Genomic DNA, 26,218 nt, shown 5'->3' with positions numbered 1-26,218 from the left:
AATATTTGATTAGCTTTAAAGATAAGACTCCCTCCTCCTCGCATTGGTATCTTCATTGCTGAGGGTCGTGAAGTCCCAATAGAATCAATTTCATTCTGACTTTTGGTTCCGGTTCTGAAATTGGGTGTAGAGAGTGAAAGGGATCTCATCTGTCCATCTTGTTAGATTGCGACCTCTGGATCGTTAGCGATCAACCTTGCCAGTTGCTCAAGGTTGTGGCCTTTTCCCCTCCAAAAACTCCAAAATTCTACGTTATCAGATGGTTGATAACCTTGTATTGATTTTCAATTCGCGTAAGGTAGACATTTGTACGGAAGGCAATCCAGGGTATTTGCAAAATCTTCATCTAGCACCACATCTCGGAAGCGGTTGCGGTCAGTCTTTTTCAGACTCCAAGTCTCAGCTCCGTAGTAGAAAATGGAGAAGACTAGAGCGTAAACCAAACCGGTTTTGATTTTTCTAGACATGCGGTTCTTAGGAACCAAGAATTATGGAGATAATCTTTGTAGTTAGCTGGGGCTCTTTTGGAACTTCCTATGCGTTTTCTAATTTATTTTTCAGAAGAACCGGTATTGTCGATGTTTGCGCCGAAGTATATGAAGTCATCTACTGTTACTGGCCTAAGAGCACCTGTGTGTTGTATCTACCTAACACAATCCACCACCACGAGCTTGGTTTTTACTGTGGTTAATCTTGAGATCCGTTTCCAGACTGATGCGTTCTATAAGTATTTTACCAGTGATGTCAACCATTTCCACTTCATTGGCGGCCAGAAAATTGGTGTTATCTGCCTATCGAAGATTCGTTATTTTGGTGCCCACCAATGATGATTCCTTCCTCCTAGCTTCCGCAGGCTCTTCTGATGATATGTTCACCGTAGTCAGGTGAAGGGCATATCAACACCTTTTCCAAAAGTACTTAAAAGGGCTCGATCGTAACGACAAGTGCAGATTTCATTCAAACTATGGCCGCCTTTACACTTGTGAGTTTTACCGCTTACGTAAGCGACTTATGCAAAACTTTCAAATGTAAATGGTTTTTGTAAGCAGTTTACGGTAAGTTTTGACTACTTTCGTAAGCTGAAAACTTTCAAGTGTAAATGGGTACCTACGCGTTTGCGCTTACGGAAGCGACACACAGCTTATCGAAATAAATTGATAAGTTTGGACTTACGAATAAGTAAGGGCGGTAGTTTATTTTTTTCTTTTCAACTTTGGTTGCTTGCAACAATATAAACTTTCAGTAAATTGAAAATCACAAACTTCCGTAAGCAAAACTTACGACAAGTTTTTCATAAGTGTAAATGGAACCATAAGTTGCTTACGTAAGATTTACGTAAGTAACTTACAGGTGTAAAGGCGGCCTATGGCTAAGCTATTTGTGTGTATATCTATTTGTAGGGCGACAATTCAGTCAATAGGTATTGAATATTAGTTCAGTGCGTCAGTCATATAGTCTATTGTGCAATGAGTTGAAGCACCAAGTTCGGGGGAAACAAATAAGTGTCATGCTTAAATTGCATAAATAGCTTGCCTTGAATTCCTCTGCGTCCGTGCCCTTTATGTAACAATAAAAATAAAATCATATAATTACCTAATTACTACTACAAAACTACTAGGTACCGACCAGTGGATCTAGTTGGCACTGGCAGTGCTTCAATAAGTGTTTATCTACTTGGGTAAGTACCTACTTACTTACATTTTAAAGTGCTACTAAAACTATCATACATCATACCTACCTCTGCGATGTTAATATGTAATGTAGGTAGGTACAACTTTATTATACTTAGGTACACACGACAAGCATTTATTACAAAAATAAGTTTAATTGATATCAATCTAGCTGTCTAATAAACCTAGATAGGTACCATATTTTCTTTTTGACTTAGTCGTTATGAATTGCGTAGGTAATTAGGTATATTGCTTTTTTAATATTCTTTATTAAAGCGATACAAAAATTACAGGTTTCTTTGGCAGCTGTCTATTATGACTGATAATGCCTTTAATTATGAAGTTACTAAGTATAAAGTTTATAGGCAAAGAGGTTGTGAATTTGCCTGTTTAATTTAATGATACCTACCTACGGTTGTCTGTGAAACGTAGGTTACACGTACGCAACCTATTGCTAGATCAATACAGTACTTACCGTGAGACTGTATGTCAGCAATTCTCGAAAAGTTTGTACCGACATTTGGATCACGTCTCCGATTTTGATAAAAATTGGTAGGCTGATAGAGTACTTTGTAGGAAATCTTCCTTTTTCGTTACCAGATTTCTACATTTTCGGTACCAAAAAACGAAAGTTTCATACAAACTACGTGGGACGTTTAGGGAAACTAATGGATCTTGCTCAGCATCAAGGACTCTATCAGCCTACCAGTTTTTATCAAAATCGGAGACGTGATCAAAATGTACAAAACTTTTAAGAAATTGCTAATGAACGCATCGAATAGATGTGTAAAGGTCCGTGTAAACGTTCTTAATACGGGACAATGCTTAGTTAGAGTACTTACCTAATGAGAGCGTTGTAAGGGTCTGCGCCTTGCGGCAGAATGCCCTGATGCTTAGCGAGCCGGCCTTCAGCGAAGCGTAGGCCGCACAACTAGCTATCACTTACGAACGTAACAAACACAGACACACACTTACCGCGAGTCTATGCTTGAGTGCGTCGAAAGGTTTCCTCTTCTTGGTCTGCGATTTACGACAAATGCCTTCATGCTTAGCGAGCCGGTCTTCAGCGAAGCGCCTGCCACACACGCTGCATGGCACGCCTGGGCCGGTGGAGGAGGGCGCCGCTGGCACGCGTTTTACTTGCGAAGAAGTTTGCTAATGTAAACAAAATCAGAAAATCAATGTATGAAGCTGGTTAGTTAGGTATTTTTTACTAGATCTTCAGTGAAGGAAAACATCTATTTTTTAATTATAAATGGGCTTACTCGTGCCACGGAGTAGCCAAAGGCAAAGACGTGGCATACGATGGAGCTCGCTCGCTAGGAAATCTGCACAAATGTGCTAAGGAATACAAAGTTGTATGTAAAGTCCAATTGAACTAATGTGGAGACTACACAGAGGCATTGTGACAGCTGTATGTAACAGCTCAATTCAAAATAGGAATGAAAGGCAAAACTAGAACTTACCCTAGGCGAACTTCTTACTGTACTACTCCCTGCCTGCAAACAAAACAATACAATGTAGGGAAAAATAGTTACATCTTTACGTTTGGGTAGAAATTATTGACATATTTCGGAATTAATTAGGAGTCTAAGTGGCCATACAAATAGACCACGTGACCCCCCCCAGAGGCCCCGGGTATTTACCACGTGACCCCCCCCCCCCTGGGCACGAAACTGGATCCGCGCTTGATGTATTTCGGAATTAGTCAAGGTACCTATTGGATCAAGTTTAACTCATATAAATTATATTATGTTCTACTTACAGCGGCTGCTTTTTGACCTCTATTTGCCATGGGTCCCTGGGCCTTGCTCTCCGATGCCTAAACAACAAAAATAACACTTAGCACTGCAACGTTTTCTATACAATATATACTTAATGATAAATCGGCCAATCAAGGTTGGAAGGTCAGATGGCGGTCGCTTTAGTAAAAACTAGTGCCTACGCCAAATCTTGGGATTAGTTGTCGAAGCGGACCCCAGGCTCCCATGAGTCGTGGCAAATGCCGGGATAACGCAAGGAGGATGATGAAATCGGCCAATCAAAATATCTTTTATCAATGAAGTTTGTCAAACTGACGTGTTGTGTAGTTAAAAGCTAATTATTACGAGAAAATCGTCTACAAGCTGGTATCTTGTCTTGGCTTGTACTATTATATATTCTGTGGTCTTGGATTTGTATAAATATGTAAAATATGTAATGCACTGCCACTGCCACTATCTGCAAGTATTTCCTGACAAATATGACCTTCGTCTCTTTAAAGCATTACTAGCAAGCGTGAAGTGACTATTGCTGAACCGGTGAGCTCCTTATACCCTGTCTTCATATTCCATTAAATGTGTCTGGGCCCGAATCCCTGATCAAATTCTAATACCTAAACATTAAAAAAAACTTATACTCTTACAGAAGTTTGGTAGTGCAGGAGAGAAGATCTCCCTTCGTGACTATTTCTGAGCGACATAACACAAACAGAGTTCATGCTTTACTATTTTCCCTGCAACCAATTTTATACCTATGCTGATCCTCGCCACATTGACCTTGTGGACTTTAATCCATATCTTATGAACTCTTACATCGGTCTTGATATTTGAAATATTTTTTTATATTTTTTTTTGTAATTTCACTTGTGCATTTTAAGATTTTTTTGATGTTTTGACTAATAGATTGACTTGACATTGACATTTGTCCTTAATGTTTTTAAACTTCGGCTTGTCACAATCATTTTCCATTGCAAAGGTTTATTGTGACTGTTGAAATTTCAGAAAACAAACTTTTTACTTTTGTTTTGATCGTCGACCGGCGCCGATCGGCTATCCTGTTAAATAGTTAATAGGAGTATCCTATTAAAAGGTTTAGCCTGAAAGGCTAAAACCCGAACTTTCAGAAATTTGTATTGTACCTACTGTTGAATTTATAGTTAAGTTGTCAGCCGTTCCAATACCGCCGGCTTTTTTTAGCATTATGATAAATGTTAAAAATAATATTTCGTATCCGAAATTTTCCCGAAATGGGCTCACAGATGAAATCATGTACACTGTAGGTATGATACATGATTTTATAATATGAATATAATAAAGTAAAAAACTTACATTTCCACTCGGGGTTCTCCTGGGGGGAGCGGTGGGCGCGGCAGCAGGCTTGGGTTTGGAGACCGTGGTGGAGGAGGTTTTCGTCATTGGACTTCTGTGAATGTTAATTTTGTGGTTTTGAGACTTTTGAGATTGAGTCTTCATTTTTTATTACGTTTGTGGCAAACAAGTGATGATGATACCCAAGCAGTTTCCGATGCATGATGGTACCCAAGCAGTTTCCGTACCTATGCTAGTTAGACTAAGAACTAAGAGAAGAAAAACTATCAAAAGCCCACGCCAGCCCACGCCTTCGCTACATTTTCTTCCGGAAGGGGCGAAGTAGAGGGGTCTCACCTTCTAGGAGGCCTGGCGGGAGGCTCGTCGCGCGGAGTGACTGGTGCTAGCGCCTCGGGGAATGTCTCGTCCTCCAGCATGTTGCCGTCTCCGTCTAACTCGTCCACTTCATGTACGAGGCCATTGCTTATTAGCTGAAATATAATTGATTGTGGAACATGTGACCTTTCTGACCGTCCTTGCTAATTCTATGACTCGATCCAGATATCTTATAACAATATTTAATTTTGCGTTTATACATGTAACTTCGTCATTGCAGTGGAAATAGTACTACGTTGAACAAATTTCATGAAGAAACTTATAAAGGCCAGAATAAAAACTTACAGCCTGTTTGACAGCATTAAGGTCTGGCTGGTGGTTGTGGTTGAAATCTCCCGATCTGTTTGTGATCTCTTCTGTTTTCTGAAAATAAGGTCATAATATTTACCTACTTCATACCATATGAGTAACCGAAGTTTGCATGAGTGAAGGATCTTCGCAAAGGTTGGTATGCATGAAATTAATGCAAGAAAAAAAAAACTCGAGTTGATTGGTATCTAAAAACTTACTACTACATGATGTTTCTTTAAACTCTGCGAGCTGACGCTCGTATGAGTACTTTTCTTCTCCGTCACCCGATTCGTCCTCCCATTCTGCCTGTGCTCCGTCCTCTCTGTCCGTTCCGTTCCGTTCTGGATCCTGGTGCTGGACACTTTGGCGAACCCGTTGGGCAGGGGCTTACGCGAGCGCTCTGTGTTCTGAATCGGTTGGAGGGGGTAGCTTTTGTCGATGCCTTTGGTTCGACGCTCTTCGAACATTTGACGAACCTGGAGATTAAGACCATCCAGTTATATGTTGTTATGATAAAAAACATTTGAAAATGTACATAATGCAAGAGGAAAAGGCACTATACTGAACACATTGGATGAAGATTTGAGAAGTTCTGAGATGGAATAGAAACTGTGATCTACTCGGGGATTTCAGCAAGCAGCAAGGGACTTTTGCGTCCTTCATACAGTGACGCTATCATCTCTCGTGCATGTGTCGGAGTGTATTAGTTACCTTGCCGGGTTGATGTGGCACAGGGGGCTGTGGCGGGCTGGATAAACTCTCGCTAGGTGACTGCCGCACGAGGCTCTCACTAGGCGAGTGCCTCACGCGAGTCAGGGCTCGCGCCTGTTGAGCTTCGTACAGTGACCCTATCATCTCTCGTGCATGTGTCGGAGTGTATTAGTTACCTTGCCGGGTTGATGTGGCACAGAGGGCTGTGGCGGGCTGGACAAACTCTCGCTAGGTGACTGCCGCACGAGGCTCTCACTAGGCGAGTGTCTCACGCGAGTCAGGGCTCGCGCCTGTTGAGCTTCGTAGAGTGACGCTATTTTTAGCTCTCGTTCCTGCATCTGCTTCTGTTGGAACCTCGCCTGAAACAAAAGAAGTTTCGATTAAGACACGTATGTATTGTAGTTGTAGCCTTTAAAAAAGCCTGTGTAGTCTTAAAGCCTGTGTGTTCAAAAATCTAAAGGGACAGTTATTTAGGTACGAACCAAAGAGGATCGAGTATTATAGAGAGTTACTGTCAAAGTAAAATGTGTAATCACAGTGCATAGACAGCCATCTCTCGACACAGGGTTAAAACTTTTGAACCTCAGTTTTGACAATTTGGCCCATATTCTTAGCTTGATATGTGTTAAAATGTCAAATATTAATATTAGCGCCATCTAGCCGAGCGTCCCTCAAAGGTGTATTGCCATCTGGGTCACCGTACCTTTTTCTGTATGGTTTTTTTCTTAGACTTTATCTGTCTATACGGGGTACGACAAAAGGATTCTCAGACATTTTAGCCTAAGATAATGGAGTAATTGGTTATGAACTCGTTTTTAGTTTAATACGCACATCCGACCGCCGTAATTTTGTCCTGTTACCAAAACTGATGAAGTGTAATGCTCACAAATCTTAAACTCCTTAAGTATCAGAACCAGGAAAGACAAACTACAGTGTAATGGACTTACGCACGCACGGCCATTTATCCAGATCGTTACTTCTAGACTGTTTATTTTACAAATATTTGACGAAAGCGTAATAACTGTTCCGTCACCAGCACGTAACGTCACGTAGGTCTTAGGTTTAAGTCAATGACTCAATGTCCTGTTGTATGTCCGCGGGTGTTCTGCTCAAAATGATGAAATTTTGTGACCAGATTCTATTATGCATATGATTTAATAACATTTCTATTTGCCCAAATAGACACAAAGGACTTAGTCCGTTTTCACATTATCCGATCCGATATCGGATGTCGGAAGGATTTCAATGGAAAAAATTCAAGATGGCGCCTATAGGTATGGGATATCGGTCCGACATTGTAACTAAACCTCCGCTCACCTTACTTATTTACTTACTTACTTGACTAACCAACATTATAGCTAACCCTCCTTTAAATATACCCCGTAAATTTGGCCTTGTGATCGTCTAGCGTAAATAAGTAGAACCCTTCGATGAACCGCGATAACCTAGATCCTTTAATGAGTATCAGCTGTATTTTTGACTGATTTTTAAAATTTTATTTATTTATATTTTAAAGAAGAATAAAGGTTATTGTAGCATAATAATATAGTGTTATAGAAGAGTATTTTATCAGATTTATGGCTAGAAAGTTATATGTGAGAAAATTAATGACGTAATGAAGAAATTTTTAGTATAGAAGTTAGTGAGTGAAACATACATGAAATAAATATTAAAAAATATTTTGGTAATCATCCGCTACGCCTTATTAGTGGTCCCGGCTTGGGCAAGGGCTTGCGATACCGTCTGGAATCCTTAGGCCCAATCAAACCACATTATCGGGCATCCTAAGCAAGTAAGCCTGAAGGGCTATCTATCTACAAACTAACCCCTTTTTTATTTTGTTTCTTTTTACTAGCTAAACCCCCCGTTCCCCAATACTGCTAATAGATCATAACTTCTCGATCTTTCTAATGTTTTATCGAAACACCGAGCAGTTGCTAACTTTTATAAGAAATAAGTAAGTCAAACTTTTCTAAGCTTTAGACTTTCCATCAGTGGACGGCGCTCGCATGCCACTGGGCCCTATAACAAACCTATGCTTTTTATTCCAAAGAATAGTTTGTTTCCCTAACCAACTTGATAGAATTTACCTTGAAAAACCAGTTAGCAACACTAAGTGTCCCGCAGCCACACCGAAAAATCAGAAATTGCTACCACAATTCTTAATTTCACTCAAATAAATTAAGTAATAAGAGATTTTATAAATTACCAGTTTTACCACATATTTTAAGATAGTAAACACCACATTTAAAGTCTATTTAAACCATATAAATAGTAGTAGTTAAATTATTTCTCCACAATACACGTTGACCAATTATAATTTAAGACCAATCATAATAGAACTCTACTTTCATAGAAATAGTGTGTGACTCTACCCTACTCCTATTGTTCCTACTCTAACATATCTGAAACACAGACCCTCACTTACCATAGATCTTGTGTTCAGAATATGTACAAGTGTATCCCTACTAGAACTGTACAGTTCAGCCAGCGAAGCTGAGATAGGCAACCTATAGGCTTGTGTCGGTCAGATCCCCCCCTCTGCTTTTGCCCGCGGGCTAGGGTAGCAGAGAGTAGATCGCCCTATCCGTGTATATATCCAGTATTCTAGGACACACCAGTACCAGCCACATGGGAGACCCAGCCGCGATCAAACTTTACTTAGATGTGGATCGATCACAACCGAAATCCCCAGCGACCAACTCCAGCATGGACTAGAGCACCGAGTAAATAAATATATATATATATAGGACCCCAGCCTCAAATACTGCCGACTTCAGTGAGCAAGGATTACTCCTAATGTCTTTCGTCAATCGTGAAAGTCCTCACTTCCATCTAACAGTTGGTCTCTTTGAGACCGGTGAGAAAATACGCTTTTGTAAGTATAAAAAAGCGTCCAAGCCCTCCACTTGGAACAAAAAGACTCCTAAACGCCTTATGTTTAACACCGCAAGGTATAAAGCGCTTAGCCGGATAACAGTCTGTCACAAACAATGATCTGGCTTATAACTTTCACAAAATAACCCCATAGAAAATTACTAAATTCAATTTTACTGACCAACTAAGTAAACGAATGAAGTTTCCTTTACGTGCTATAATCTAAGCTTAGTTTTGCAAGAATTACTCCCTACAAAACCAAACACAGACTTATCTCCAAGCACCAGCCATACATCGACCCAGTCTTTGTATTGCTTGACGGCACTCATGAAACAAAGCAGAGAAAACTTCACTACACTTTAATTAAAACGTAAAACTACACTATAATAGAACACTAAAATAAACCCACAACTGACGGTAAAGCAATTCTACCACAGGTCTAAGTTCAACTGTACGACGATATTGTCCCCGCACAATCAAACAGAGACACAATTTCAAAGTTTACAATCACTTAGAATAATTTCCAAGTAAAAACAAACAAAGAAACAATAGCAGAACAACTTCATTCACCAGTATAACACACGAAAGCCAGAGACACTGTTAGTCTTGTAGATATTTTAAGAATGACGCGCGTCGGCTCGCTCCGACCCTTTTATAGATTCTATCTCCGACTTAAATCCGACCTATCCCCGACCTATCTCCGACCTATATCCGACATATCTCCGACCTTTCTCCGACATCCGACGTATCTCCGACCTATCCCCGACGTATCTCCGACATCCGACCTATCTCCGACCTATCCCCGACGTTTCTCCGACATCCGACCTATCTCCGACCTATCCCCGACGTTTCTCCGACATCCGACCTATCTCCGACGTATCTCCGACTAGGCGGCTATTAAATCGCGCACATAAGAAAAAGATCATAAATGCTTTGTTTACTAAGTCATATGCCCTACGTAATAAAGTTCACGATCATCACGCGGATGTTTGCCTATTAACACGTGCAGATTGCAGCTGTTTTAGAAAGAGACAGAGCTATTGGAATTGATACCTATGTAGTCCAATAATGGAGCGTTAAGTAAATCGATAAATACTTTTACGTAAATATTATTTTGTGAAAGATTGTTTAAATCAATTTAGTAAGTAACTTCGCTATGAAAGATCACATTTGTTATTAATTGTTACATTGAATGATATATTCAGGAAGTATAATAATCAATATTAGTCATTATTACCTCTCTGACTTGTAATTGGAACCAAGACATAATATCGGAACGCTATGCAGTTGACAACTGTCAATGTCAGTATTTCGTCCATGTGAACGTAGTTTGTTGATAAATACGTTTTTCCAACCTGTTTTACATTAAATAATAGTGAATTTTATCAGTGATGACGTAACTAAACATGTGATTAACCATCAAAGATATTATTTGTTAAAATATTCAATGAAATCCCGAAGGAAATATGCACCAAAAAGTTGGTCAAGGAAAAGTTGATTCGCCGTAAGTTTTATATGTAATAACGAGTCCATTTCCTCGTCATCACGCTTGTTCTGTCACGTATGGCTACCGCTCACCGCTTTCGCGCTTAGACCAATGTCGTGGCTGGGCCGTAAGACTTTTGCATGTTCGCCGTAGTAAGAAATCACTAGGTAATTAAAAATATTTTTCGTTTATATATTTTCCAAGCATATGACGATTGACGAGGTCTACGAGTCACAGAGCCACTATAATAGGTAGGTACGGTTTACTTTCCTGGCGACAAGAGACAACGCATCATAATAAATCATAGAGAACAATATCTGAAACATGAATTGTTACTCAGGAAGAGCCTTAATTTCTGCAAACGCCCCCGTAGTCTATGTATATGACCTTGCCAGTCGGAAGTAAGAACAAAACCTATTGCTTATCTATTGGTAGTGACACTCATGACAGGACAAGTAAGTCTTTGGTGTGTGGGCGACGAAAGGCTCCTTCTACGGCTAATCGCCGGTAATAGACTTGTCTGTTTTGTTTATAAGGACGCACTGTCTAATTAATGTGCTACGTGAGAATATTTTAATATGAGAGCTTGTCACTATCTTATAGCTAAGGTAGGTACCTATTTAACTGACAGATTTCTTTTGCTTATTTTACTTCCTTACCAGTAAATAACATAATAAGTATGGAATGCAGTAGTACAGAGAGCCTAGCCAAGATTATAATCGTACAAATTAATGTCAAATGAAAATAATAAATGTACCGGGATGATTTATTGTGAATATTGTCATGGTTGAAACATGACGACCGCTGACAGACAACGTTAATTACAACAATGGTAGGTGCACGCAGCACAGCTGATACCTTACACTTAATTTGTATGATAAATAGACTTATATTGACCGGGATATAGACCGGACCGGACCGCGCTATTAACATCTATCACGGTCTATAATATACCGGTCAATACCTATAAGTCTAATGAAAATAACCGTGAATCATTCAAAACTCTATATTGTATGAAAAATTGTCTAAATACATCATTATCAACTGTTATTGTTGATTGATGTTATAAGGCCCACTTGCTCCAACCTCTTAATTTAGGGTTAGTGGGCTGTCATCTGTCAAATTCCATACAAAATGATACCTTTTCGTTGGTGCAAGTGGCCCTAAAATAATTGCGAAACCTACTAAGTAGGTAGGTGCGTTTATTTTATATATTTATTTAGAGACTACACGTGGGCGAAATAAGAATACTAAACGATGTCCATTGTTTAGAATGGAAAACGATAATCTATAAGTGTTTCCTATTAAGGCTGTATGGACAAAATGTGTTGCTTGTTTGATAAAATAATCGATATCGGGTCGCTGACCGGCGTTATCTACACAAATGTTTGAGCACTTAACGATACCCATTACTCGTTTACTATTACGTTAGTACCTAGTTAATTTAAATAACTTTATTGTTAGTAAAAATATTTATTATGAGACAATTTATACGATATTAATGTACTGATTTCGAAAATAATGCAAAATGTAAATACCTAAGTGTAAAGCTCCCTAAATATCTGGATAGCAAGACCTCTAGAATTCTAGCGAAACTTCATGAATAAAATCAAAGAATATAATTTTCTGCCCCTATTTAGCTGTAGGTACTAAGACTAATGTACCTAGGTACTACTGTTGGACACAGACCTCCTCTTACGAGCAAGATGATTTGAACTACGCCACGACGAACTAGCCCAGAGAGAAAAAAAAAAAAAAAGATCCGTGTGACATCGATAGACAGTAGACATCCGATAGTTAAACTCAATTGCAGTTACAAGCTGTTCATAATCACAAAGTTATTCAATCACGAATTCTGGCCTGCGCTGCGTGATCGCAGTTCTCATGACATGCTAATTGTGGAGTCGCCAGGTAATTACCAGCCTTGTGCCAATCGGATTAGGTTTCGTAATCCAGTGTGCTAATGCGACAGGTCGCGCTCTGAATACCAACGTTTGGTAACCAGATTTGGTAGGCAATAATACCAAATTTATAGATTTAATGAGCTCGTTATAAAGTCTGGTTCATGTAGGTGTCTTTGCAGTTTATGCACTGGGTAAATTGAGATGGAAAATAAATAGACATACTTACTTAATGTCAATGTGGAGAAGACAGTCATATACATAATAGTGATGCAAAGTTGTATTTAAACGCAGAGTGTGGAATTGAAAACGAGCAAGTGAAAGGATCCTATAGTTGCTCGTTGCTACTCGCTTTGCTCGTGGTTCGAGAATATAATCCTGAACTTGGCGAGTCTTTCAAGACACGAGAAGTAAAATACCCGAGTGTAACACAAAACTTTTCTCCTCACTATAGCGAGGAAAGTACAACGCAAAAAACGCGTTTATCACTGCATCCAGTAGTTCCACAGGTGGTAAATCATCTTCATCACTAGATTCAACTACTTTTATAAATTTTAAAACAGAAGATTTGACCATATTCAAGGTCAAATTACTTTATCCACTAGTCCATAAAATGCGTTTTTACGCGCTGGTATTAAAGGACAAAACACGTGTTTCCGAGATAGTGAGAGGAAACAGCCATGAAAGTCTAGAACTATCTTAAGATACTTAAGTATCAGGCCTCGAAAGTTTTACATCTTCAGCTCTAGCTAACCTCCTGTAGGCGCGTGAGGTTACATAGCTGAATTGCTGAAAGTGCTGGTGAGTAGGTAACCTTTCCTTACTGGGTACTGGCGGACTTTTCCACATTGATTTATTAGTGTCAAATGTGTCGAACTTTCCATTACTCATAAAATTCGTCAATAGCTGGACTTAACCCGTCGTCTGTTTCTGTCAAAAAATTATCATAAAATAATTAACTTTGACATACAGTTTTAAAGTCCAACGCCATATGTATGGATCCTTATCAAACACAGTAATCAGTAATCAGTAATTCTTTATTGCACAGACGCAGTCTTAATCGTAATTAATAGTTATTCGCTCTTTTTCTCATTTGTCAGCCACTGAACTAAAACATCAATTACTCAGTAGTACCTAATAGACATTTTCCTCATCCCAGTATAGACGGATAATGTTATTGTGACATATTATGCATACATTTTTATAATAATTAATGCGTCATCAGTACACATGAAGATTGATTTTCTTTTCATGATAAAGAAATTAATCCCAGATCAACAAAGTCCTTCCACAAGCGAAGCAACACCACCCCGATTTTCCCCGTGAACAAAGAGAAAGGACAACAAAACAACAAACACGACACTTGTTTAGCGCCGCCGGCGTGGGAGGAATCGATCGGAAGTGCATGCTAATGGCCCAAGGTTGACGCCTATAGCTGCAAGGTGCTAGTCTGCCGATTGTTACTAACATGTCTCAATAGTCAATGTATGCATTATAAACTATAATAATATCTGGGTGCGTAGCCGGATGGCACAAACGCTCACGAAATGCTCACGAAACGAAACGCTCGTAGATTTCTATCTCTATCGCTCCTGCGTATTGGCGCGTGGCGCGACAGAGCCAGACTACCATCCGCGGCATTTCGTTTTCGTTTCGCGTCGGAGAAATGCCATTCGGCTACGGCACCTGGCCCCGTAGCCGAGATGGCTTGATTTTTTTAACACCCGACGCAAAAAACGAAAGTTGACGTGTTTATCTGCTGGCTCTGTCGCGTCAATACGCAAGCGCGATCTGATAGATATCTACTAGCGCTTCGTTTCGTGAGCGTTTCGTGAGCGATTGTGCCATTCGGCTAGCCACCCTGACATATTAGATAGATGGCTTAATTTTTTTAACACCCGACGCAAAAACGACGGTGTGTTATAAGTTTGACGTGTTTATCTGTCTGTCGGTCTGTCTGTCTGTCTGTTGTGTGTGTGTGTGTGTGTGTGTGTCTGTCTGTCTGTGACATCGTAGGTCACGAACGGGTGAACCGATTTAGATCTAGTTTTTTTTCTTTGAAATCTGAATTAGTCGGAAGTGTTTTTAGCCATATTTCATGAAAATCGGTCCACTATGTCGTGGTCGGAGGTTTATTCTTATTCAAAAACTTTTTTTTTCATTAAAATAATGAAATGGAATTATTAAGGTTATTACTGTTATTAGTAACGTAATAATGTATGTACGTCCTACTTTTCTTTATGTCCTTTTATAAATATATTTACCTAAGGACATAAAAAGTAGGACGGAGAGGTACGTAATACTTATTAAGTATACTTAGGTATGCTTAAATTGCAGCCATTGCTGCATCACCATTATGGACATTAAGTGCCACTTATTATCACATCATCATAATAAATATTATCATTGATATCGCCAAGCAGACAAGGAAAATGATTCAAAATGTTTATCAACCCACTTAGTAGATACAATAACTATGTGCTAAGTTATCCATTCATGTGGGTGAATGTGGGCTGATCAGCTAGATAAGTTTACATTCAGTCTAGCCTTTATTTTGATCAAGTATTGCCTTTACAAGCTTCGCAATTTGCATCATAAGGTCGATGACAGTCTGACTCAGGAGCTCGGCCTACAGATGTGCCTTATTTGGGCTTTGGACCTTGCCGTGGAGATTATGTAAATTCTGCAATATATCAGACGTTCTAAAAATAAATGGAGCACTATATTTTATATCAACGGAGAATTTATGACCAAAAGTCAACGTTATTGGAATAAATACTATCTAAGCAAAGTGGCGTGCTTTTATGTTGGAGGCCAAGACCAAAATGAGTTACGCGCCAGCCAAGTATTTATTTGAGGTTTTGGATAGTACCTACATAGTCGTAAAAAGACGATTACCAATAAAGATGGAATCATAACACAATACAATTTTATCTTCAAAACAACAGTGACTATAATCTCGTGACACATAAACATAATTAAGGTATAGCGGGACAATGTCGACTGGGGGGCAAATGCAACGGATCCATTTTTTTTCATGTTTTACAATGTTTGTGTAATGTAGGTAGACTTAAGTTGGAGAAATATGAGATGTGGGTACTAAGGTGGTTCGCAAATAAATGGCGTAAGAACAGACGTGCTGGTTTTATTACAGTGGCTTACGAGTTGGGATTTAAAGTTTATTCACAGTGATATTGATAAATATACGTAAAACAGTGTGCTACAGTGATAGGCAGTGAAAATAACAATATAAACAATGTCGATAGGGAAAATGAGCGAGTTCGATGTGACGAACGGATCGTGGTCGTCATATGTGGATCGTTTGGAGATGTTTTTCCTTGTGAACTCTATAAAAGACGATTTAAAATTGCCAACTATGATTGCTGTGATGGGAAATGGGGCGTATGAACTACTTGTGAACCTGGCAAGCCCTAAAAAGCCGTCGACGATTACTTACCAAGAAGCTATAGAGTTGTTACGTAATCATTTACAACCAACGCCATCAGTTTTGGCTGAAAGATATCGGTTTAGACAACGTCGACAGAATACCGGCGAAAATATTGCTACTTACGTGGCGGAATTGAAAAAACTGGCTAGAGAGTGCAAGTTCGAGTCGGCCCTTAATGATAACCTTCGCGACCAATTTGTATGTGGGTTGCGGAGCGATATCATACGTCAGCGCTTATTTGCGGAAGATACACTAACGTATACAAACGCGATAAGGATTGCGACTTCCTTGGAGGCAGCGGAAAGAGACTCTGCAGCGGTAGAACCATCGCCGGGCACCGGGGCGAGCGGCGCGGGGCAGACGGTAGCTGCGGTACATGCTTTGGCGCCAGGAGCGCGCGGGAACCAGGCGCGCGGACCGCGAGCCGCAGGCGGCTCGCGCGGCAGGAACTTTGGCAGCACGGCGCGGGGAAGCGGTGCTAGATCGTACACGGTCGCGGAGAACGGCGGTCATGGCGCAGGCACCGCTTATACTTCAGCAGGCGGCCGGGACTGTAAAGGCTGCGGGTCGACAGCACACGACTACACCAATTGTCGATTCCGAGAGTACATCTGCAGTTTGTGCCGTCGTAGGGGGCATTTGCGACGGGTATGCCCGGGCCGTAGTGAGGGCGGTCGCGGTGGAAGTGCCCCGTCAGGAAGACTTCATTATGGCCAAGCGGAGGGAACGGAAAGTTCGGACCGGGAGGAGGCGACCGCCGAGGACTTTCACCATTTGTGTTTGAGTGACTATGGACCGGTGAGTGTACCTATTACCATTGACGATCATATTTTGCTACAAATGGAAGTAGATACGGGCTCGGCAGTATCATGTATAAGTAGCAAAATCTATAAGAAACTTTTAAGTCACTATCCTCTCGAAAACGGCTGGTTGACACTTAAGTGTTATAATGGAACAAAGATCAAGCCGATAGGGGTAATTAAACCGAAGGTTAGTTATGATAAACGAGAAAAATATTTAGAATTGTTTGTTATCGATGGGGGCACCACTCCATTGTTAGGGAGACAGTGGTTGGCGGAGTTAAAGATTAAAATACCTGAGTTCAGTGATTGTAATAATGTAAAAGTTGTTGACCTTGGAATGTCTAATGAAATCAACAATTTACTTTGCAGGTATAAAGAACTGTTTAGCGGCGGGCTCGGGCGGTATAAGGGCGGGCAGGCAACGTTGCGCGTGCGCGAGGGCGCGGCGCCGGTGTTCCACCGCGCGCGGCCGCTGGCGTACGCGCTGCGCGAGCGCGTCGACGCCGAGCTGGACGCCATGCTGCGGGACGGCGTCATCGAGGCCGTGGACTGCTCCGACTGGGCCTCACCGCTGGTGCCGGTAAATAAAGCTGACGGGTCTTTGAGAATATGCGCCGACTATAAATCTACACTGAATCCTGTTTTACTAATTGATCGATATCCATTGCCTAAAATTGATGATTTGATGGTGAGCCTTAGCGGAGCGTGTTATTTTTCTAAAATAGACTTATCTCAAGCCTATAACCAGATCGAGCTAGATGAGTCAAGAAAATATACCGTTATAAACACGCACCGTGGTTTGTATAGGTATAACCGTCTAGTGTACGGGTTATCGTCTAGTCCGGGAATATTCCAACGTATAATGTGTAATTTGCTGAAAGGTATTCCTAATGTGGAAATATTTCTAGATGACGTGATTATTGGGGGCAAAACAAAACAGGAACACTTGCAGGCCTTAGAGGCTGTGTTCAGTAGGTTACATGAGGCCGGTTTAAAGTTAAAAAGTAGCAAGTGCGTATTCTTAGTCGACGAAGTCAATATCTCGGGTACATAATAAGTAAGGACGGTATAAAGACGGATCCAGCTAAAGTCGAGGCTATACTTCGGGTACCGAGGCCAAATAATGTCACAGAGCTCCGTTCCTTCTTAGGTATTATTAATTTCTATGGGAAATTTATTAAGAATATGAGTGAAAGGTTAGTTCCGTTATACAAACTTCTAAAAAAGGAAAAGCCATGGGTTTGGTCTTCTAACTGTGAGCGATCTTTTAAGGAAATTAAAACAATACTAGCGAGTGCGGAAGTACTCGCTCATTATGATCCCAAGAAACAGCTGTTTGTTACCTGCGACGCGAGCTCGCGCGGCGTGGCCGGCGTGCTGACGCAGCCGGGCCCGGACGGCCGCGAGCGGCCCGTTGCCTACGCTTCGCGCACTCTTAATGACGCCGAGCGGAACTATTCACAAATACATCGCGAGGCACTAGCTATCATATTTTGTATGAATAAATTCCACCAGTACTTATATGGACGGCATTTCACTTTACGTACTGACCATAAACCGCTTGTGTCAATTTTTGGACCTAATACCGGTATACCAACTATGGTAGCTAGTCGGATGCAGCGATGGGCGATTATTTTATCGGCCTACTCGTTTGATATAGAATATGTGCGAACGGACAATAATGGCGCAGATGGTTTTTCAAGGTTACCCGTTAGTAACAAGGGTCAAGACAAGTTATCGGCACCGGAACAAACTTATTTGCATTTTGTTCAACAAGCACTTCTGCTGGATTATAATGAAATTAAACGAGAAACCGCACGCGACACATTGTTGTCTAAGGTTTTAAGTTACATTAGGGACGGCTGGCCTGAGTCATGTGAGATTTCGAATTTACAACCATACTTTAATAGGAAAAACGAGTTATACGAGGAGTTAGGGTGTGTGATGTGGGGCCCTAGACTGGTAGTACCGGAAAAGTGTAAGGATAAAATATTAACTATGATTCACGAGCCTCACATGGGAATTGTTAAATCGAAGGCACTCGCCCGCAGTTATGTGTGGTGGGCAGGGATCGACGAGGCCGTGGAGCGTGTGTGCCGCGCGTGCGCGGTGTGCGCGGCGCACGCGGACGCGCCGGCGCGTCACTCGCCGCGCATGTGGCCCTGGCCTCACCGACCCTGGTCGCGCCTCCATTTGGACTACATGGGCCCTATAGGGGGTAAAACTTATTTAGTCGTAGTGGATGCGATGTCTAAATGGATAGAAGTTTTTAACGTCACTACTACAACAGCGGGAGGGTTAATAGATCGGCTGTGCGAATTATTCAGCAGGTTTGGTATACCTAAACAAATAGTTAGTGATAACGGCAAGCAATTTACTTCAAAGGAACTCGAGGATTTTACAAAGTATTGCGGTATAGAACATATATTTACAGCTCCTTATCATCCAGCGTCAAACGGATTAGCGGAAAACTCGGTTAGGACCTTGAAACGCGTTATCCGTAAAGCTTTGCAAGAAAACCAAAATGTAGAGAGGGCATTATGGGCTTTCCTTATACATTACCGGAATGTGGAACACTCTACTACTGGCGAATCCCCGGCTACGCTCCTTTTAGGTAGGCGCTTACGCACGCGCTTAGACGCAATTAAACCGGACAGGGAGGGTCGCGTGCGGCACGCGCAGCAGCGGCAGCAGGAGGCGGCGGGAGGAGTGAGTAGGAGGGTGGACATCGAGGACGAGGTCTGGTATAGGAAGTACCTGAAGGGGGAAAAATGGTATTCGGGTCGAATAGTCGATGTTTTAGGACCGAGTAATTATAAAGTATTAGGTGATGATGGTGAAACTGTACACAGGCATATCGATCAATTACGGAAACGGTCAGTTGATGGTAGGTTATCTATCGCAGCTACCACGGCAGCGATAGAACCATCCGTCACACTGGGCGCGAATTCTCAAGGGCATCGCTCAGTAGTGGTGGAGACACCGGCAACACCGGAGAGGGTCCAGGCGGAGACGTCGGCGGCCTCCGCGGACGAGTCGCGCGGCACGGAAGAGGCGCACACCGCCAGCTCTGGCAGCGCCTCTCCGGCATCACCGGAGTGGCGCCTTGGTTCGCCTCACGCTTCTACACCCGCCCGGGCTCGCCCAATCCGTCAATGTCGGATTAATAAACCTAATTATAAGATTTAGAGTGTAAAACCTGTTAAACCCTTTAACCACCTACTGCTTCAGGACCTTGTGATATAAATCCTATTTTTCGCCGTTACAATGTTATGGTAGGTATAATTAGTCAGGAACGTCCTAAAATGGCGTTCGTTCTCACTTAACTCAATAGATGGCGGTTAGAGGGTTCCTTAAAATATTTGTGCATAAATTTAGCGTAGAGGAGTGTAATGTAGGTAGACTTAAGTTGGAGAAATATGAGATGTGGGTACTAAGGTGGTTCGCAAATAAATGGCGTAAGAACAGACGTGCTGGTTTTATTACAGTTTGCATTATTAATTAGAGTGTCGTCTGGTTATCTATCGCACGCGTGTTCAGTTGATACATGTAGAACTCAACCTAATAGTGTAATAATGGAAAAAATGCCCCGCTGTACCTTACGTATAATAGTCACTGAAAGTATCTAGGTATTAAATAAATCACTTTTCTGAAAAAGAAATCGCTTTGTTTTAATGCCTATTAGCAATAGCAAACTTACGTACTTTTCCCGCTATAGTTAATAAAATAAACACTGGTACTGAAACTTAGTAGTTCATGTGCTCTGTTCCTACCCGTTTATGGGATATAGGCGTGATTAGTATGTATGTATGAGTATGTATGTTAATAAAAAATTGTATAACAAAGTTTGATGGGTTAAAAATATAAAACTAGATGTTAAAGCTCTTGCTAAAATAATATATTCTAAGTAAAGTCGCGCGTGGAACTATTCCCATGGGATTAATCACATTTCAGCTCTTTCACAACATAAGTCTATTTTAGTTTTTTGTTTTATCTAAATGAATACAAAAGCAAGCGCGAATTCAAGCATGTTTTATATTGTTTATCCTTAAACGAAATCACACAATAACATGAGTCACATAACCGCGCGCCCAAGTTACGAGTATGTATGTAAAATAAGTTGTGATGTAAGTCAAAACAAGTAACCTCTGAGCCTACGCGACCCGAGTACCGAAATCCGTATTTGTACTTACAAAGTAAATCCTTTGTTTATTTTATACAGGACTAGTTTTTGCGCGCGGCTTCGCTCGCGCTAGAAAGAGACAATAAGTAGCCTATGGCACTCTCCATCCCTTTAACTATCTCCACTTAAAAAATCACGTCAATTCGTCGCTCCATTTTGCCGTGAAAGACGGACAAACAAACAGACACACACACTTTCCCATTTATAATATTAGTATGGATGAAATAAAAAGGACCGTTCAAACTTTGCATAGTGACTTTTGAGGTTATAATGAACAACTTTTATTACGGGACCAATGCTGAAATCGCAAATAATAATTTGACAGTCCCAGAAATGAGTGGCATCATGACAGTCGGAATGTATGGAACAGCCAATTTTTTTTTGCGATTTTAGCATTGGTCCCATAATAAAAGTTGTTCATTATGATCTCAAAAGTCACTGTGCAAAGTTTAACGGTCCTTTTTTATTTCACCGTGTATATAAGTTGAATATTTGTTGGAAGCCGGTTGTTCGGTTCTGATCTCCCTTAGCTATCCCTGTTTTAGTCCGCATTCCCGGACATTTATTGATTTACATAGACTCAAAGAAAAAAGGGAAGATACCTAAATATTGACAACTTATATACCTATGTGTCAAAGTTTAGTCAACATTTTATTGTTAACTATAGTAGGTCAAGCATTAAAAAAGCAAGCTCACACCTTGTCTAATACCTACTGAATTGGTGACTTGACATTAGAAAATAAATACATTTTTAATGAATCTATAAATGTACCTAATACAAGGCTGAAAGTAAAACCCATTTCATTATTTAAACAGACGAAAAGTCCTTCAAAACAATGTATTTTCGTGGCACTTACTAATTCTAAAACAACATAATTATAGCTTTTAACAAAGTTCATAAATACAGTCCTCGTTCGTTGTTAGAAATATGTGCTTCACATCAATTAAGGATCCTTATTTTTATGAGCAAGAACGACCATCATATTATTTGGATCAAGGGGGCTTATTTTAACGCTGAGTTTTATGAGATTCTATAGTTGAACCAACGACGAGTGGTTCGAGAATAGAATCCTGAAAAGTTTTTTAACACATAAAATACATTTGCACCCGAGTATTTTATTAGAAATATACGCAAAATATGCGACAGTAGTTCCACAGCTAAACATCTTTATTACTAGATTCAACTTTTATCCATTTTAAACTATTTGACTTTATTCAAGGTCAAATTACTTTACCCACTAGTGGATAAAATGCGTTTTTACCCGCTGGTATTAAAGGAGAGAGTGAGGGGAAAAGAATTTTAAGAACTATAGACTAGACTCCCAATTCCTAAACTAGACAAGCTAAAGCTAAAGAGGAGTAAAAAGAACTTGGTAACTTGATAACTTCTCTTTATGACACGTTTACCGATGATGTACGATGTATTTTTCACTCTATGGATTTAATTTAATCGATTAAAAAATGCAGCCGTGGCGCAGTTGGGAGCGCGGCTGGCTCGGGCAAAGCCAGAGGTCGCTGGTTCGAGTCCTGCCGGAGGTGTGAATTTTTCCATTTTTCCTTTAATTTAAAAATATGTAATATCGCTCGCAGACATTTCTGCATGATAAAAAACAAATTTAGTATCGATTAAAAAATCACAACAAAAGCAATAAATCCTTCACAACAGTAGGTAAAAGGTTTTTATCAAGATGTCAATCAATCATTACTTTAGATACCTATATACTTATTGGTGTTGAATTTGTACTTGTTCTGTCTGTAAGTGAAATGGGTATTATCATAGTGGTCTGGTTACAAGGTGAGCAGAAACTATTGAGTTTAGATTAAATTAATTTTACATATACCTAGATGTCAAGCCAGTCTCGTTTATTAAAAAAAAAAAAATAGTTCCTAGTTTACTCACCTAGCGCCACTGTCAATGTAACTTTCTCTTGAATCTCTTCGATAGAAATACCAGTTCAATAAATTGAAGTATATAGAATTTCTTGCATTTTTATTAAAGGAGCGACCAACTTCCTACAAACTATAATAGGTTGTGGGCCCAGCTGTTTAATAAAAATACAAAGAGCAGTGTGTGGACTAGGTACAGTGAAATTTGTGCAAAGTAATTCACATGTATAACCTATAAACATGGAGGTCGGCGGACTCAAAATGAACGTGGAACATTTTGATGGAAATAATTTCCGGCAATGGAAATTTCAAATAAAGTGTGCACTACGAGCGAAGGGCATTGATATAAGTAAGCCAGAACCCGAGACTAATAAGGAATCATGGCTCAAGAGCGATGGCCTGGCGATGTTCATAATGACGTCGGCCATGGATTACCGGCAAATAGCACTCGTAGAAAACTGTAAAACTGCTTTACAAATTATGGAAAAACTGGAATCTATATATGAAAAAAAATCTGAATTCAATAAAATGATCGTGCACGAGCAGTTTTATCAATATAAAATGAACCCGTCTGACAGCATGGCACAGCACATCTCCAAGGTGGAGAGCTTAGCCCAACAACTGAAAGATTGTGATGAGAAGATCAGTGATACAGCCATCATAACCAAAATTTTAAGCACCTTACCGGCGAAATACCGCTCCATTAGACAGGCCTGGTTATCTTTGGCATCATCGCAGCAAACCTTATCAAACCTGACAGCAAGATTGATGGATGAAGAAGCCAGTCTGACGGCGGAGGAGAAGGCCGATGTAGCTCTGGTCACTACACAAGAAAAGGCTAGACCGAAAAAGAACTCCAGTTCTCACAATGATGAAGATAGACGTCATCGCTTCATTTGTTATAACTGCAACAAGCGAGGACATTTTGCCAGAGATTGCAGATCTAAAAAGAAATCATATAACAAGCCAGGTAGTAATGGTGGTAACATGCTAGCATTTCATGTGGAACAATGCTTAAACTTATCAGAAGAATCTGAAGATGTTTTTCTGCTAGATAGCGGCGCTTCAGTGCATATGACTTTTAGAAAAGATTTCTTTATGAAACTGGATCTGTACAGCGATGATGACGAAAGATATGTGAAACTAGGAAACAAACAGAACTTGAAAGTATGTGGTATAGGTACCATACTTATAAAGAAGTGCTTGAACGGTCAGTGGGAGGAAAACATACTGAGAGATGTTATATGGGTACCTGAATTAACAAGGAATTTATTTTCAGAGGGTACCATAATGCAGTATAACTATGTTATACTAAAGAAAAACAACTCTGCTCTTATTTACAAAGACAATAATGTGGTATTGAGTGCAACCAAAAAGTGTAATAACTTATATGTGATGAACTTTGAAGTTGTGAAAAGTGCTAGTTGTAATTCTGTGCTTGCGCCTGTGAACAATCTTAGAGTTTGGCATGAAAGACTTGCGCATCTGAATGTGAAAGAAATTCAAAAAATGGTGAAAAATGGACTTCTACAGTGTAAAGACTTAAGTGATGAAAAATTTGTTTGTGAAGGCTGTATGTATGGGAAACAAAGTCGCCTCCCATTCCATACTTCACTCCGAGGTGAGCAGAGCCCTGGAGCCCTAGTCTACAGTGATGTTTGTGGACCAATGAGTGAATCGTCTGTTCAAGGTATGGTGTACTTTGTCTTGTTTAAAGATGCAGCCTCTAGTTTCTTATATGTAAGTTTTATGAGGCATAAAAGTGAAGTGCTGGAACACTTTAAGACATTTAATGCTATAATACGGAACAAGTTTGGTCACAATATACGCATCCTGCATACTGATAATGGCAAGGAGTATGTGAACAATGAGTTTAAACATTACCTTAACCAAAATGGCATTGAACATGAACGCACAGCACCCTATACGCCCCAGCAAAATTCCCGGGCTGAAAGAGAATTACGCACGATCGTGGAAAGTGCACGTTCAATGCTTTACAGTCGCAATCTGCCAATGAATTTATGGGCAGAAGCAGTTGGATGTGCAGTGTACATATTGAACAGGACAACCTCAACACAAACACCTGACAAGTCACCATTTGAGATTTGGTATGGTGAAAAACCAAAGCTGCAACATCTCAGAATATTCGGATCTTGTGGTTTTGTTCATGTTCCTGACGCATGTAGAACAAAACTTGAAAAGAAAAGTAATAAAATGTACCTAGTTGGCTATGAAAATGAAAATTATAGAATGTATGATCCAACTACCAAGAAGATAAAAGTGACACGCGATGTTATATTTGATGAAACCTGTGGTGACAACATTGTTAACAAATCTGCTCTGATCGAAATAGAAGAGTCAGACAGTGAAGTTCCCTCAGGACCTCAGACTACTTCGACTCCAGCGTCAACTCCGCCCAGGGCCGAAACTTCAACTGTAGATGATAGTTTGAAAAGTTGTGAGGAAAATGATGTTACTTTTGAACCAAGTCAGACAGTTAACATACCTGATGTGAGATCCCCTATACTGTTGCGACCTAGGAGGAATATTCATTTCGATGAAGTTAACTTTACTGAATACCCGGTGCCTTCAACATATGAGGAAGCAATGCAGAGTTTTGATGCAATGAAATGGAAGGAAGCAATTAATGACGAGCTTAAGGCACACGAGGATAATAAAACATGGACAATAGTTGACAAAGAAGCTGGAAATGGCAAGAAGCCTATAACATCAAAATGGGTGTTCAATATCAAACAGGACCGAGAAGGCAATATTGAGAGGTATAAAGCTCGGTTGTGTGCTCGAGGCTTCACACAAGTTAAAAATATAGATTATACGGAGACCTTCTCCCCGACTACTCGATATGATTCCATCAGAATCTTACTAAGCTTGGCTGCAAAGCATAATTATAAAATTGTTCAATTTGATGTTAAAACAGCATTTTTGTATGGAGAGCTTGAAGAAGAAATTTTTATGGAAATTCCACTAGGCGTGAATGTAGAAAATGGTAAAGTTTGCAAGTTAAATAAGTCCCTCTATGGGTTGAAACAAGCATCTCGCTGTTGGAATGCAAAGTTTACCAATTTCCTTAAGTCCTATGGATTTACACAGACTGAATCTGACCATTGTGTATTCACAAGTTACATAAATAATGTGAAAATATTGTTGATTATATATGTTGATGATGGTCTCATATTTTGCTCAAGTGAAGAGACATTAAACTTTGTGATAGAGGCTTTAAAAACAAATTTCTGTGTAAGGATATTAGATCTTAATTATTTTGTGGGACTGGAAATAAGTAGGAATGAACATTCCATTCACATCACTCAAAGCAAATACATAGAGCAGATAATTAAAAGATTTAATATGTCAGATGCTCATTCTTGCTCTACACCAGTAGACCCAAATGTGTCATTAACAAACTGTAGTAATGATGGCGAGACAATCAATTTTCCTTTTAGAGAGGCAGTAGGCTCATTGTTGTTTTTAGCCTCAGT

At 40.2% G+C, this 26,218-nt stretch overlaps 1 protein-coding gene across 1 annotated transcript in view; it reads right to left on the bottom strand.

Moving 5' to 3' along the window:
- The window catches only part of LOC125232963 (zinc finger C2HC domain-containing protein 1C), a 32,159-nt gene that overhangs the window by 2,990 nt on the left and 2,951 nt on the right, over positions 1-26,218 (bottom strand). The window contains 8 exon segments of the mRNA XM_048138814.1: positions 2,646-2,825; positions 3,137-3,169; positions 3,436-3,492; positions 4,760-4,853; positions 5,096-5,229; positions 5,420-5,497; positions 5,644-5,901; positions 6,313-6,495. Of these exon segments, the coding sequence (XP_047994771.1) occupies positions 2,646-2,825; positions 3,137-3,169; positions 3,436-3,492; positions 4,760-4,853; positions 5,096-5,229; positions 5,420-5,497; positions 5,644-5,901; positions 6,313-6,495 (1,017 nt within the window).

Source organism: Leguminivora glycinivorella, chromosome 13 (genome assembly GCF_023078275.1).
Source record: "Leguminivora glycinivorella isolate SPB_JAAS2020 chromosome 13, LegGlyc_1.1, whole genome shotgun sequence".
Classification (NCBI taxonomy): Eukaryota; Metazoa; Arthropoda; class Insecta; order Lepidoptera; family Tortricidae; genus Leguminivora; species Leguminivora glycinivorella.
The sequence above is the reverse complement of the archived record's forward strand: the minus strand, read 5'-3'. Positions and strand labels throughout refer to the sequence as shown.